At 41.2% G+C, this 14,856-nt stretch overlaps 1 protein-coding gene across 1 annotated transcript in view; it reads right to left on the bottom strand.

Moving 5' to 3' along the window:
* The window catches only part of LOC130368547 (protein unc-13 homolog B-like), a 350,187-nt gene that overhangs the window by 254,384 nt on the left and 80,947 nt on the right, over positions 1-14,856 (bottom strand). Inside the window, exons 5-6 of the mRNA XM_056572347.1 lie at positions 13,310-13,427; positions 8,709-8,829 (exon numbers count right to left, since the gene is read on the bottom strand). Of these exons, the coding sequence (XP_056428322.1) occupies positions 8,709-8,829; positions 13,310-13,427 (239 nt within the window). The remainder of the gene's footprint in view (positions 1-8,708; positions 8,830-13,309; positions 13,428-14,856) is intronic.

Raw genomic sequence — 14,856 nt, 5'->3', positions numbered from 1 at the left:
CCCTTGACAGATTAACAGGTACTAGATGGTACAATACTTGGATATACCTATGCAGTCTGCACTGATGAGGGCAGTAATAAGCGTAACTATATGTAGAAAAAAACTCTGTATTTTTGTAAAACACCAGCCGGTGAATGCTATTGTTTGGACTTTGACGGTATGAAGCACCTTGACAGCTTAACAGGTACTAAATTGTACAATCCTTGGATGTACCTATGCGGTATGCACTGATGAGGGCAGTAATATGCCTAACTATACGCAGAAAAAAAATCTGTATTTTTGTAATACACCAGCCGGTGAATGCTATTGTTTGGACTTTGACGGTATGGAGCACCTTGACAGCTTAACAGGTACTAAATGGTGCAATACTTGGATGTACCTATGCGGTATGCACTGATGAGGGCAGTAATATGCCTAACTATACGCAGAAAAAAATCTGTATTTTTGTAAAACACCAGCCGGTGGCTAATATTGTTTGGACTTTGACGGTTTGGAGCACCTTGACAGCTTAACAGGTACTAAATGGTACAATACTTGGATGTACCTATGCGGTATGCACTGATGAGGGCAGTTATATATGCGTAACTATATGCAGAAAAAACTATTTAAAAAAAAAAAAAAAAAAACAGCCGGTGAATACTATTGTTTGGACTTGCACAGCATGTAGCCAGCCCCTTGACAGATTAACAGGTGCAAAATGGTAAAAATGCACTACAGTCCACTGAACAATCACGTATTTCTGAACAGCAGCAGGACCCATCAGTGCAGCACCACAAAAAAAAAATCCAGGGATTAAACCCTAAATTGCACTCTGTCACACAATTCTGAGCAGCAGAAGATTTGTGGAGCAAAAAAAATAATCTCAATTGGGCTGAAAAATTAGGAGATAAGAAAAATTAGAAAGTTCAGGCAGCTTGGAGATCTGTATGAGGCAGCTGACAGCTATCTGCCCCTCTCTGCTGCAATGCTCAATAACGTGAATAGGAGGTTTAGCAATCAATGATCCTTCTCAGTGTAACAGCACAGCACTCTGCACTCCTGCCTTTCCCTAATGCTGATGTGACTAGCAGTTCCAGTGTAACGGTGTGGTATGAGTTATTCACACACCCACAGTCCCGTCCTCTCCATCTGAGTGCATGGATGAAACGAAGAGAGGCAAGATGGCCGCCGATTATATAGGGGCTGTGACATCATAGGGATCAATGAATGCTGATAGGCTGCATCTCACATGTGATTCAGGGTCAGCCCGTCTACCTTCATTCCCGCTGCTGTTTCCCGCCCTCCCATAATCCCCTACCCCATGTACTCACATGTGGATCCGCCATCTTAGGTCTCCAATAGCCTGGAACCCTGTAAAATGGAGTTTACTGAAGCAATTCGCGTAATCGAATCGCGGCGATATTCACATTCATTACGAATCGAATTTTCATGAAATTCGTAACGAATTCAGGTTCGTGAACTTCGATTCGCTTCGAACATGGAACACGGAGACATTGCACCCACGTCCATAGCCGAACCTGATGCTACGTTTCGGGGAGGACCCCCTTAATCAACTTAAAATGACTGATCCAGGTCTGTGAATTCCTCTTATTACTTTACTGTTGAATCCTCTGTTCAATGAGTTAAAGCGTTTAATCCGGAGTAAGGTGGAACTCCATAGACAGAGTGATGAGAGACTTTTTTCCATAAAGTGGATCAAAGTGTATAATTCCGCATACATTTTTGAAAGTGCACAAAATGTGCTGCACAGTGGGAAATACGCTGAATATTCTCCGATCACCATGCACACAGGGCTACCCCGCGGTAGCTCCGTGTGTTCATAGAGGTTTGGAAGAAGGGCTGCCCGTCACAGTCACACCAATGTTTGGCCCCGCCCCCAAACCTCACTGAACACACAGAGTTGCCGCGGGGTAGCCCTGTGTGTCTGCTGATCAGAAAATAAGCAGCATATTTCCCGCTGCACACCACATTTTGTGCAGTGTGAGATACGGTGCGTAAAGCACTACAGGGGATCGTACCCTAAATGAATTAAAATAGTGACTATACTGCGGAAAGCAAAAACTAATTGACTCTGGGCGCAGAATTTGTTATTCTTTTTTGTAAAAGATACTATTTGACGGCAATGCTGAAGGAATTCCACCACCAAATTTAAACTTTCCAAGGAAATTCTGCAGTGTGTGCACTCTGCAGTAGAATCCCACTGAAGACAATGGGAGGCTGCTGCACTGGAGTTTCAAAGCTGAATTTTCTTTATTAATTTTTTTTGTGAATGCGTTAAGTGAGCTAAGATGAATGTGCATCAAACTGAATGGTGACATTGGGAAGCAGTTCATAACGTCAGGCTGTTTGTATATTTTCTTCACGAATATGTACAATGTATCAATGGTTTGTATCCAAGTAAATACAGCTGGATGTGACAATATAAATAGTATGTGTTCTACATCAGTGAATTTTAGGAGGTGTGAGAAGTTATGAATGAAGTAGCGGAAACTATTAATCCATCACAAAGCTGCTGAAGCGGAGAGCAGTGCTGTTATGTTATATATCGTGGTGTTTCATCTTAATGTATATATACAGCCTGGCTGAAAACTCTACTTTTTGGCAAATGTATCTGCACCTATCTCAGCATTCTAATATGATATAATTTGAAGTAATAATTTCACTTGACCAGAACATGATGAGAAATAGAGGTATATCTGGGCTTGAGCATGAGACAGTAGGCACTATACACTGAGATTTATATGCATCTGTGGGCTATTGTCTCCCCACAGTAACAACATTGAGTGGATTTATCACTGCAATAAGTCTCTGCACCACATTTAATGTATTATGCCTCCTTACAACTGTACTCTAATAAATAAAACTTGGCCTATATTTAAAGGGGTATTCTGGCTTTATACATCTTATCCCCTATTCAAAGGATTTGAATAGCGCCGATTTGTGTCGATTCCGGGTTATTACGGGTCTATGGTGACCCAGAATATAAGGGGGATCGCGGTTGTCCAAGACACCTACGATCCCCCTGAAGGGATAGGAGTGAGGTGGCAGGGGTGCCACCCCTCCTATCCCTGCTATTGGTGGTCTAGACGCAACCACCAATAGCAGATCGGGGGGAGGGGGGTTAACTTTCATTTTCCCTGTCCTGCCCACCCACAATAGGCGGGGCAGGATTAGGAAACGATGACGGACCGGGGCGCAGAAGTCCACTTATCCATCGGCGACGGCTGTGGGCTGTGATCGGGACGGGGATTGGCGGAAGAAGAGGATGGCAATGAGACTCCCTGGATCCTACGGAGGCCGGTGAGTTGCCTGGCAACATCTGGAGGGCTGCAGTCTGAGACCATATACAGTGGTCTCTATACTGTAGCACTCCAGATGTCGCAAAACTACAACTCCCAGCATGCCCAGACAGCTGTTTGGGCATGCTTGGAGTTGTAGTTTTGCAACAGCTGGAGGGTCACAGTTTAGAGATCACTGTACAGTGATTCAACTGTGGCCCTCTAGATCTTGCAAAACTACAACTCCCAGCAGTTTGCTGTCTGGGCATGCTGGGATTTGTAGTTTTGCAACATCTGGAGCTCCACAGTTTAGAGATCACTGTTCAGTGGTCTCTAACTGTAGCTTTCCAGATGTTGCAAAACTACAACTCCCAGCATGCCCAAACAGCTGTCTCGGCATGCTGGGAGATGTAGTTGAGTACATCTAGCTGTTGCATAACTACATCTCCCAGCATGCCCTTCGGCAATCAGTACATGCTGGGGGTTAAAGTTTTCAACAGCTGGAGGTACACTGGTTGGAAAATACTGAGTTAGATAACTGAAGGTTTTCCAACCAGTGTGCCTCCAGCTGTTGCAAAAGTACAACTCCCAGCATGCACAGTCTGTCATTACATGCTGGGAGTTTTAGTTTTGAAACAGCTGGTGGTTTGCCCCTCCGCCCCCCCCCCCCCCCACATTCGCACGGGCAGGTTTACAGTAAGTTTTCTTCTTCAAGTTTGGGCTGTGGCAAATTTTTCCTCCGCAGCGCAAACTCCTAGCGCAAAATTCACCGTAAACGCCCGCCAGTGTGAATGTACCCTAAAAACACTACACTACACTAACACATAATGAAGGGTAAAACACTACATATACACCCCCTTACACTGCCCCCCCCCCCCAATAAAAATGAAAAAACGTATCGTACGGCAGTGTTTCCAAAACAGAGCCTCCAGCTGTTGCAAAACAACAATTCCCAGCATTTCCAGACAGCCACTGACTGTCCAGGAATGCTGTGAGTTTAGCAACAGCTGGAGGCACCCTGTTTGTTAATCACTGGCGTAGAATATCCCTATGTCCACCCCTATGCAATCCCTAATTAAGTCCTCAAATGCGCATGGCGCTCTCTCACTTTGGAGCCCTGTCGTATTTCAAGGAAACAGTTTAGGGCCACATATGGGGTATTTCCGTACTCGGGAGAAATTTCAATTCAAATTATGGGGGGTATTTTTCTCCTTTTACCCCTTATGAAAAGGAAGAATTGGGGGCTACACCAACCTGTTAGTGTAAAAAAACTTTACATTTTTTACACTAACATGCTGGTGTTGCCCCATACTTTTTATTTTCACAAGCGGTAAAAGCAAAAAAAAAAAATTACAAAAATTTGTAATGCAATTTCTCCTGAGTATGGAAATACCCCATATGTGGGCGTGAAATGTTCTGCGGACGCATAACAAGGTTCAGGAGTGAGAGTGCACTATGTACATTTGAGGGAAAGGTAAGGTGAAAAAGTCCGGCTCCCATATGAGTAAAAAATATATTTTATTGATCCATAATAAAATCCAAAACACCAAAATGGATTAAAAGTACATATGCACAGTAGGAAACACCTTCTGTGCATATGTGTTTCCTTCTGTGCATATGTACTTTTAATCCATTTTTTACTCATATGGGAGCCGGACTTTTTCACCTTACCTTTTTCTGATGAGTCCACCTGGAGACACGGCTTCTGTGTATAGCCCGGAGCTTAGATGTACTGAGAGGAACGATATCTGTCTATGTGGATTTATGGGTGAGCTGATATATCTATCTTCCTTTGAGTTATGTGTGCATTTGAGGCCGAAATTGGTGATTTGCAAAGGGGGTGGCTGATTTTACAGCGGTTCTGACATAAACGCAAAAAAATAAATACCCACATGTGACCCCATTTTGGAAACTACACCCCTCACAGAATGTAACAAGGGGTATAGTGAGCCTTAACACCCCACAGGTGTTTGACGAATTTTCATTAACCCCTTAAGGACCAAGGACGTACCGGTACGTCCTTGGTCCTGCTCTTCCGATATAACGCGGGGTTACACAGTAACCCCGCGTCATATCATGGCGGGCCCGGCGTCATAGTGAAGCCGGGACCCACCTCTAATAGCGCGCGGCGCCGATCGCGGCGCCGCGCGCTATTAACCCTTTAGCCGCGCGCTCAAAGCTGAGCCGCGCGGCTAAAAGTGAAAGTGAAAGTTCCCGGCTAGCTCAGTCGAGCTGTTCGGGATAGCCGCGGCTAATCGCGGCATCCCGAACAGCTGCCAGGACAGCGGGAGGGCCCCTTCCTGCCTCCTCGCTGTCCGATCGCCGAATGACTGCTCAGTGCCTGAGATCCAGGCATGAGCAGTCATCCGGCAGAATCGTTGATCACTGGTTTCTTATGAGAAGCCAGTGATCAACATAGAAGATCAGTGTGTGCAGTGTTATAGGTCCCTATGGGACCTATAACACTGCAAAAAAAAAGTGAAAAAAAAAAGTGAATAAAGATCATTTAACTCCTCCCCTATTAAAAGTTTGAATCACCCCCCTTTTCCAATAAAAAAAAAAACAGTGTAAATAAAAATAAAAATAAACATATGTGGTATCACCGCGTGCGGAAATGTCCGAATTATAAAAATATATCATTAATTAAACCGCTCGGTCAATGGCGTGCGCGCAAAAAAATTCCAAAGTCCAAAATAGTGCATTTTTGGTCACTTTTTATATCATTTAAAAATGAATAAAAAGTGATCAATAAGTCCTATCAATGCAAAAATGGTACCGTTAAAAACTTCAGATCACGGCGCAAAAAATGAGCCCTCATACCGCCCCATACACGGAAAAATAAAAAAGTTATAGGGGTCAGAAAATGACAATTTTAAACGTATTAATTTTCCTGCATGTAGTTATGATTTTTTCCAGAAGTCCGACAAAATCAAACCTATATAAGTAGGGTATCATTTTAATTGTATGGACCTACAGAATACATATCAGGTGTCATTTTTACCGAAAAATGTACTACGTAGAAACGGAAGCCCCCAAAAGTTACAAAACAGCGTTTTTTTTTTCAATTTTGTCGCACAATGATTTTTTTTCCCGCTTCACCATAGATTTTTGGGCAAAATGACTGACGTCATTACAAAGTAGAATTGGTGGCGCAAAAAATAAGCCATCATATGGATTTTTAGGTGTAAATTTGAAAGAGTTATGATTTTTTAAAGGCAAGGAGCAAAAAACGAAAATGCAAAAACGGAAAAACCTCCGGTCCTTAAGGGGTTAAAGTTGGACGTGAAAATGAAAAAAAAAAGTTTTCACTAAAATGTGGGTGTTACCCTAAATTTTTCTTTTTCACAAGGGAAAATAGGAAAAAAGCCCCCCAAAATTTGTAACCCCATTTCTTTTGAGTAAGAAGAAAATACCCCATATGTGGATGTAAAGTGCTCTGCTGGCCTACTACAATGCTTAGAAGATAAGGAGCGCCATTGGGCTTCTGGAGAGAGAATGTTTGGAATTGAAGGCCGTTTGTCTATAAAGCCACCATAGTGCCAGAACAATGGACCCCCTCACATGTGACTCCATTTTGGAAACTACACCCCTCACAGAATGTAATAAGGGGTACAATGAGCATTTACGCCCCACAGGTATCTGACAGATTTTTGGAACAGTGATCCATGAAAATGAAAAAATGTATTTTTCATTTGCACAGCCCACTATTTCAAAGATCTGTCAAATGCCAGTGGGGTGTAAATACTCACTGCACCCCTTATTAAATTCTGTGAGGGTGTAGTTTCCAAAATGGGGTCACATGTGTGGGGGTCCACTGTTCTGGCACCACGGGGGGCTTTGTAAATGCACATGTGGTATTTCCATACTCAGAAGAAATGGGGTTACAAATTTTGGGGTCATTTTCTCCTATTACCCCTTGTAAAAATGTAAAATTTGGGGGGGGAAATGCATTTTTGTGAAATATTTTTTTTTCCATTTACACATCTGACTTTCACAAAGTCGTCAAACACCTGTGGGGTGTTAATGCTCACTGTACCCTTTGTTACTTTCCTTGAGGGGTGTAGCTTCCAAAATAGTATGCCATGTGTTTTTCTTTTTGCTGTTCTGGCACCATAGGGGCTTCCTAAATGTGACATGCCCCACAAAGACAATTTCAGCAAAATTTGCTTTCAAAAAGCCAAATGTGACTCCTTCTCTTCTGAGCATTGTAGTTTGCCCGCAGAGCATTTTACGTCCTAACATGGGGTATTTATATACTCAGAAGAGATGGGGTTACAAATTTTGGGGGACCTTTACTCCCATTACCCTTTGTAAAAAGGATAAATTTGGGGGGAAAACTGCACTTTAGTGACATTTTTTTTTCATTTACACATCCGACTCCACAGAGCCCTGCTTGTCCATGCTGCACAGAGCCCTGCTTGTCCACACTGCACAGAGCCCTGCTTGTCCACAATGCACAGAGCCCTGCTTGTCCACACTGCACAGAGCCCTGCTTGTCCTCAATGCACAGAGCCCTGCTTGTCCACACTGCACAGAGCCCTACTTGTCCTCAATGCACAGAGCCCTGCTTGTCCTCAATGCACAGAGCCCTGCTTGTCCTCAATGCACAGAGCCCTGCTTGTCCACACTGCACAGAGCCCTACTTGTCCTCAATGCACAGAGCCCTGCTTGTCCTCAATGCACAGAGCCCTGCTTGTCCTCAATGCACAGAGCCCTGCTTGTCCTCAATGCACAGAGCCCTGCTTGTCCTCAGAGTACAGAGCCCTGCTTTTCCTTAGTGCACAGAGCCCTGCTTGTCTACACTGCACAGAGCCCTGCTTGTCCTCCCACACATCCTGTATTTGGTCTAATCACAGACACATACAGACAATAGCTGCAGGGACAAAAATATGCAACATTTTTAAACCAATTTATATTACAATACACTTATAATGCTATTTTCTACATTTTATGCCAAGTTTTTGCTAATGACATATACACTTAATTTATAAGGTTGTTTTCCCACAACCAGATTTTTTAACGCAAGTTTCAATGCCAAAGTCAAGTAGAGATATAAAATAACTACTGAAAAAATAAGCCTACAACATTTTCCTTATATTCACCTCTAACAGTATATTATGAACTTTACAAAGCTTTACATGCTGCACTGTATGCAGTTAACCACAATACACATGGATAATTGAAACTAACTTGAAGTATTAAATATGCAATTAATTCAATTTAACAGTCTGAGACTTTGATGTCTTCTTTTGGCATAAAACATATTTAAACATTCAAGCTTGTGAGTGTTCCACCAACCCGTATGTAATAAGAGTCTAAACAAGGAAATATCTTTCTTTTGAAATGAAAGAGCTGTTGGACTGTTGCCAGTTTTCTCTTTGTTTTGTTCAATATAACTTTACAAGCAAACATTTTTAAACTTCAACTTACCAAATGGCATTGCAAAGAAAAGATCCAGTAATATCTTATGCAAGGTTGGTTTGATACCAGAAATCTCATCTCCATTTGTGATGACTTCAGAATATAACGTCCACCATTCTCCAGATCCTTCCTGTTATATAATAAAAGGATCAGTCATTACATCACAATTTACATGCTGCGTTGTAGTATTTTACCTTATATTATTCATCTCCAGGCATGTAACTACTGTTCAGGATAATTATTTTTTCTATTTTTGTTTAATTAACTTTTATTATTTTATTCCCATAAAAAAAGGTAAGAGGTGCTCACCATTTATACAAAACATGTTTTACAGTTAAATGAATATTTCATTGGTTTTAAATATATAATTAGTAAAATCAAGGTATACATGTTTAAATAGCAAGTGAACACCATACAAAACATGTTTTCATTGTATAGTAAACATCCACAACCCTTGAAGGCTAGTCCAACCAAAGGCTTAAAGTCTACCTCTCAAAAAAAAAAAAAAAAAAAAAGGAACTAATATGTTACTTAGTACCTAATGCTAACCATGCACATATCATTTGTCTGCCTCTATCACCTATATTTATTGTAAAAATACCTCTTTTAATTTGCTCATAATGTTAGAGATCCTCTCAGAGGAAAGGGGCGAGTCCCTCCTTGGTGTGTCTGCTCATGCAGCAATGTCTATGAGTTATCTCTGGTCTGTGACTCATGGACAAGCCTGATGCTGCTGCTGCTCCCAGTTGGTATGGGGACCACTAGTGGTGGGAATTTCAGGGGCCATTTTCTTTATTGAATATTAAAAAAAAAAATTATTAACTATATTAGGCTACATTCACACTGGCGGTTGTCTCTGGTAGTGTGAAGCCAGTTATTTTAGGATCGAGAATAGCCGGAGAAAAAATTGTGCTTGTCTTTTTCTCCGGCTATTCTCTCCAAAAAAATGACGGCGCCTGATGGACCTCATTGACTATAATGGGGTCCATCAGGACCCGTTATTGGCCATTATGACCCGTCAAAAAGATGTCCGTCAAACTGCTGGTGGGAGTATTTGATGGGGCATACCGGCAGTGTGACATACAAAGGTCTTAAATTTTCATCATTAACAACACATAAGTTTTTCTTTCTGACAGTTTTCTTTCTGACAAGTTTGAGGCCAGGCTGAAAATAGTATATGAGATCACTTTGGTTCTATATACTAGTCTAGTACCACATATAGTGCTGCAAAACAAAAAAAGTACCTGGAAATGTGATTGTTATCTAAGTCATAATTAAAGAAAAACACAAACTTACAACACATAAAGAGTTGTACTGTGTATGTCTTTTATTGAGCACATTGAAGAAGCATTCACAGTGTAGGAATATTATATAGTGAATAATGTAGAAGTGAATGTCTGTGTTAATGAGCTAATTTGCAAAATGTGTTAAAGGAAAGCGGTCACCCATTCACCCACACTATAAGCCGATACACCAGGTTATAGTGCGGGTGAAAAGGAGACCAATGTGGAGTCTCAGACTGCTTTATCTATCTGCAGCCTGGCGCCCCGTTCCTCTAAATGTCCCCCTTTTTCCAGCGCTCACTTGCGCTTTGAGGTGGGCCCGCCGGCTAAATTTAAATATTCATAAACGCCGGTCTCATGCCTACTGAGTGCTCACATGACCAGCGCTCATGAATATTTAAATCTAGCCGGCGGGCCCGCCTCAAAGCGCATGTGAGCGCTGGAAGAAGGGGGACCTTTGGAGGAATGGGGCACCGGACTGCAGGTAGGAATAGCAGTCTTTGACCCTGCATCGGTCTCCTGTTCACCCGCACCATAACCCAATGTATGGATTACCATTTTCCTTTAAAAGGGGTACTCCGGTGGAAAATTATAGATCGATTTTTTTTAAATCAACTGGTGACAGAAAGTTAAACAGATTTGTAAATTACTTCTATTTAAAAGTTTTAATCCTTCCAGTACTTATCAGCTGCTGTATGCTCCACAGGACGTTCTTTTCTTTTTGAATGTCTTTTCTGTCTGACCACAGTGCTCTCTGCTGACACCTCTGTCCATGTCAAGAACTGTCCAGAGCAGGATAGGTTTGCTAGGGGGATTTGCTCTTGCTCTGGACAGTTCCTAACATGGACAGAGGTGTCAGCAGAGAGCACTATTGTCAGACATTCAAAAAGAAAAGAACTTCCTCTGGAGCATACAGCAGCTGATAAGTACTGAAAGTATTAAGATATAAGTAATTTACAAATCGATTTAACTTTCTGGCACCAGTTGATTTAAAAAAAAAAAAAAAAAGAGTACCCCTTTAAATGTGTTGGACTTTCTCTAAGTTGGTCCATTAAGGTTGGAATAATTGCGGTGTGCTGATTCTTTGGACTGTGTTCAGACTATGCTAATATAGAAACCATAACGCAACTGTAAAGCATGGTAAAAAAAAATTCCAGTTTGTGCTGCTTTGCTGCCTCAGGGCCTTGATGCCTTGTGATCATTAGGAAACAATGGATTTAAAGGTGTTTTAAAATATTTTAATGGAGAATGTAAGTACAGCAGCCCATACCCTCAAAATAAAGAGATGTTAAGTGATTCAACAAAACACAAATTAAGTAAACTAAACAATGGTTGTAAAAAAAAGATGGTCTGTATGTCAGAATAGCAAAGTTCTGACCCTTAAGGAGTACTCTGGTGCTCCAGAGTACTGAACATTTTGTGATTCCACCACCACTGCTGCAGGAACCCAGCGTTTGTTTAGAATGCCAGGTGCTGAGGGAGATCAAGGGGGGCCCCAGCAGCCCTTTGGATAAGGGATAAGATGTTTAGTAGCAGAGTGAGTACCCCCTTTAACCCCTTAATGACCAAGGACGTATATTTATGACCTTGGCCGGCTCCCGAGATATAATGCGGGGTCACGCGGTGACCCCGCGTCATATCCGGTCGGTCCCGGCATGTATCTGATGCCGGGACCCGGGGCTAATAGCGCGTGGCAGCGATCGCGGTGCCGCGCACTATTAACCCTTTAGGCGCGACGTTCAAAGTTGAACGCCGCATCTAAACCGAAACTGAAAGCTGCCCGGCTGCTCAGCGGGGCTTATCAGGACTACCGCAGTGAAAATGAGATTCAGGCTTGAGCAATCGACCACCGATAACCCTGATCACTGCAAAGCTATGGCTTTGCAGTGAACAGGGTATAAGATCAGTGTGTGCAGTGTTGTAGGACCCTATGGGAGCCATAACACTGCAAAAAAAAGTGTAAAAAAAAAAGTTAATAAATGTGATTTAACCCTTTCCTTAATAAAAGTTCAAATCACCCCCCTTTTCCCATAAAAAACACCATGTAAATAAAAATAAATATAAACATATGTGGTATCGCCGCGTGCCTAAATGTCCGAACTATAAAAATATATCATTAACTAAACCACACGCGCAAAAAAATTCCAAAGTCCAAAATAACGTATTTGTGGTCGCTTTTTATATCATTTAAAAAATGAATAAAAAGCGATCAAAAATTCCAATCAATACAAAAATGGTACCGCTAAAAACTTCAGATCACGGCGCAAAAAATTAGCCCTCCTATCTCACCATATGTGGAAAAATAAAAAAGATATAGGGGTCAGAAAATGACAATTTTAAACGTATACATTTTTCTGCATGTAGTTATGATTTTTTACAGAAGTCCGACAAAATCCAACCTATATAAGTAGGGTATCATTTTAATCGTATGGATGTGTCATTTCTACCGAAAAATGTACTGCATAGAAACGGAAGCCCCAAAAGTTGCAAAATGTTGTTTTTTCTTCAATTTCGTCGCACAATGATTTTTTTTCCCGTTTCGCCGTAGATTTTTGGGTAAAATTACTGATTTCACTGCAAAGTAGAATTGGTGGCACAAAAAATAAGCCATCATATGGATTTTTAGGTGCAAAATTGAAAGGGTTATGATTTTTAAAAGGTGAGGAGGAAAAAACGAAAGTGCAAATACGGAAAAATCTGTGGTCCTTAAGGGGTTAATGCCAGGAAGATACTGTGGCATCTGAGAAATCACTTACAGGGAGAAATGGTCCAAATTCTCCCCAATGTTGTGGAACCTTATTTTATTCTGCAATAAACATTTGGTAGAGATGCTGCCAAATGGTATCAGTAGGTTATTTACATCAGCTACTCAATGTGCTCAGTATGAAGAATACAACTCTTTGTGTTCTATTCGTTTTGTGTTTGTCCATAAGTGTGGTTTAGATAACAATCAGACCACATTTTATTAGTGATAACTATAAGGGGAGCAGATGATGGGGCTGCAACTAAACCCTTCAGCAAGAGGGGGTCCAAAAGGTCACCATGCTGCATAAGAGGAGACCGGCACTAGAAATGACTCATGATAACTGTGGGTTTCGATTACACATTTTGCATAGGGACCCAGATAAACCTTTGTATTTTAATCACATTTACAAAATGTAATATCACATTTTAGAATAAAACTAATGTGGACTAAAAGGGGTTTCCAACTTTTTAAGTACAAAGAAGTGCAACAGGAGATTGTCTCATAGACGGCAGTGCCCATTTAAAGTAGTTTTGAACAGTATCTTTATTCTTTTTCACTTTTATATACTTGTATATACATACATCTGTAGCATATTTAATGTTTGGAAGGGGAATCCACACATTTCCTAAAAGTGAGTCTCGAATCCAACCAGACTTCCATACTTGTACAAGGAGACCACTTTGAATATCATTGAGGTCACTAGAACAGAAAATATGTTTTTCAGTAATCTTATTTAATTTCTATGCAGATTTTCTATGCAGTTATCAGAAATATTAGACTGTAGTTGAGCGTGCTTGTTAGAAGTTTTACACACTGTACACTAAACATCCAGCTAACCACTCAAACAATTTGGGGAGAATAATCTTAGACCAACATTTCATAGAAAAGCACTAATTCTCTAAAGGGGTTATCCCATTAAATATTGCCACCGATTTTTCAGTTTGTATCAATTTGTCTGAGACAAAAGTGTGCCTGACTTTTGTCTCAGATAGATAGCAAATTAGCAACCAAACACAGGTCAGTTTTTTTCTTCACCAAATGAGCTGTGATTGGACGCTTCCTGTCTGATACAAAAATCTGACACATTTTTCTCTTAGACAGATTGATAAATCTGGGTCATTGTGTGAATTTCAACAGTGTATATGAAAATAAATCCATAGTATTTGATTTGTGTTATATGATGTCCTTGCACCTATTAAATTATCTGTCCACCTTCTTAAAGGGGTATTCCGGGCTTAACTAACTTTTAACTATCCTGCCCATTATGAAGAATTATGCTAGTTCTACATTTACTTGCTATATGGCTCTGCGGTGGGTCATCTAAGTTTTCTTCTTTATATGGTTCCCCAGGTCTAGCGTTCAGTTCAGGTCTTGATGATGTTCGTTTCACGATCCTTTGTGGCTCGAGGCAGCAACTGGTATCGGGGGGCTTGGCTATTTCTTGTATTTCCTCACAAGCCAGCCCCCTGATGACGTTTGCGGTCTATCTGTACGTCCCGTTGTGCAGCATTCCCTGCGTTACCGCATTCTGCAGATTGCTGAGATCACGGGACATTGGCACGTCAGGACGTACAGATGGACCACAAAAGCAATCAGGGGGCTGGCTTGTGAGGAAATACAAGAAATAGCCAAGCCCCCTGATATCAGCTGCCATCTCGAGCTGCAAAGGATTGTGAGACGAACGTCATCAAGATCTTTATAATATGGGACCATATAAAGAAGAAAAATGGCAGAGCCGTATAACTAGCATAATTATTCATAATGGATAGAATAGTTAAAAGTTAGTTAAGCCCAGAATACCCCTTTATGGTCTATTCACAAGTACAGTATTCTGTGCAGATTTAATGTGCAGATTTGATGCACAGGATTTTCTGCTGCAGATTCCAATGTAAACTGAATGACCAGACACAGATTGAAATCCTGCGCATCAAATCTGCGCAGAATACTGTACGTGTGAATAGACCCTTAAGCCCCAAGTAATGCACTACAAATAGTACCTTAGAGAAATATAAATATCACGTTCATTGAGAGATAGGATGGATATATGTGTAGTAGTATTTCTTTTTTTACATATACAGGCTGAAGTACATATGGAAAGTATAGGAAACACAAATAATATAAGAGAAGG

This window comes from Hyla sarda, chromosome 4, assembly GCF_029499605.1.
Source record: "Hyla sarda isolate aHylSar1 chromosome 4, aHylSar1.hap1, whole genome shotgun sequence".
Classification (NCBI taxonomy): domain Eukaryota; kingdom Metazoa; phylum Chordata; class Amphibia; order Anura; family Hylidae; genus Hyla; species Hyla sarda.
The sequence above is the reverse complement of the archived record's forward strand: the minus strand, read 5'-3'. Positions and strand labels throughout refer to the sequence as shown.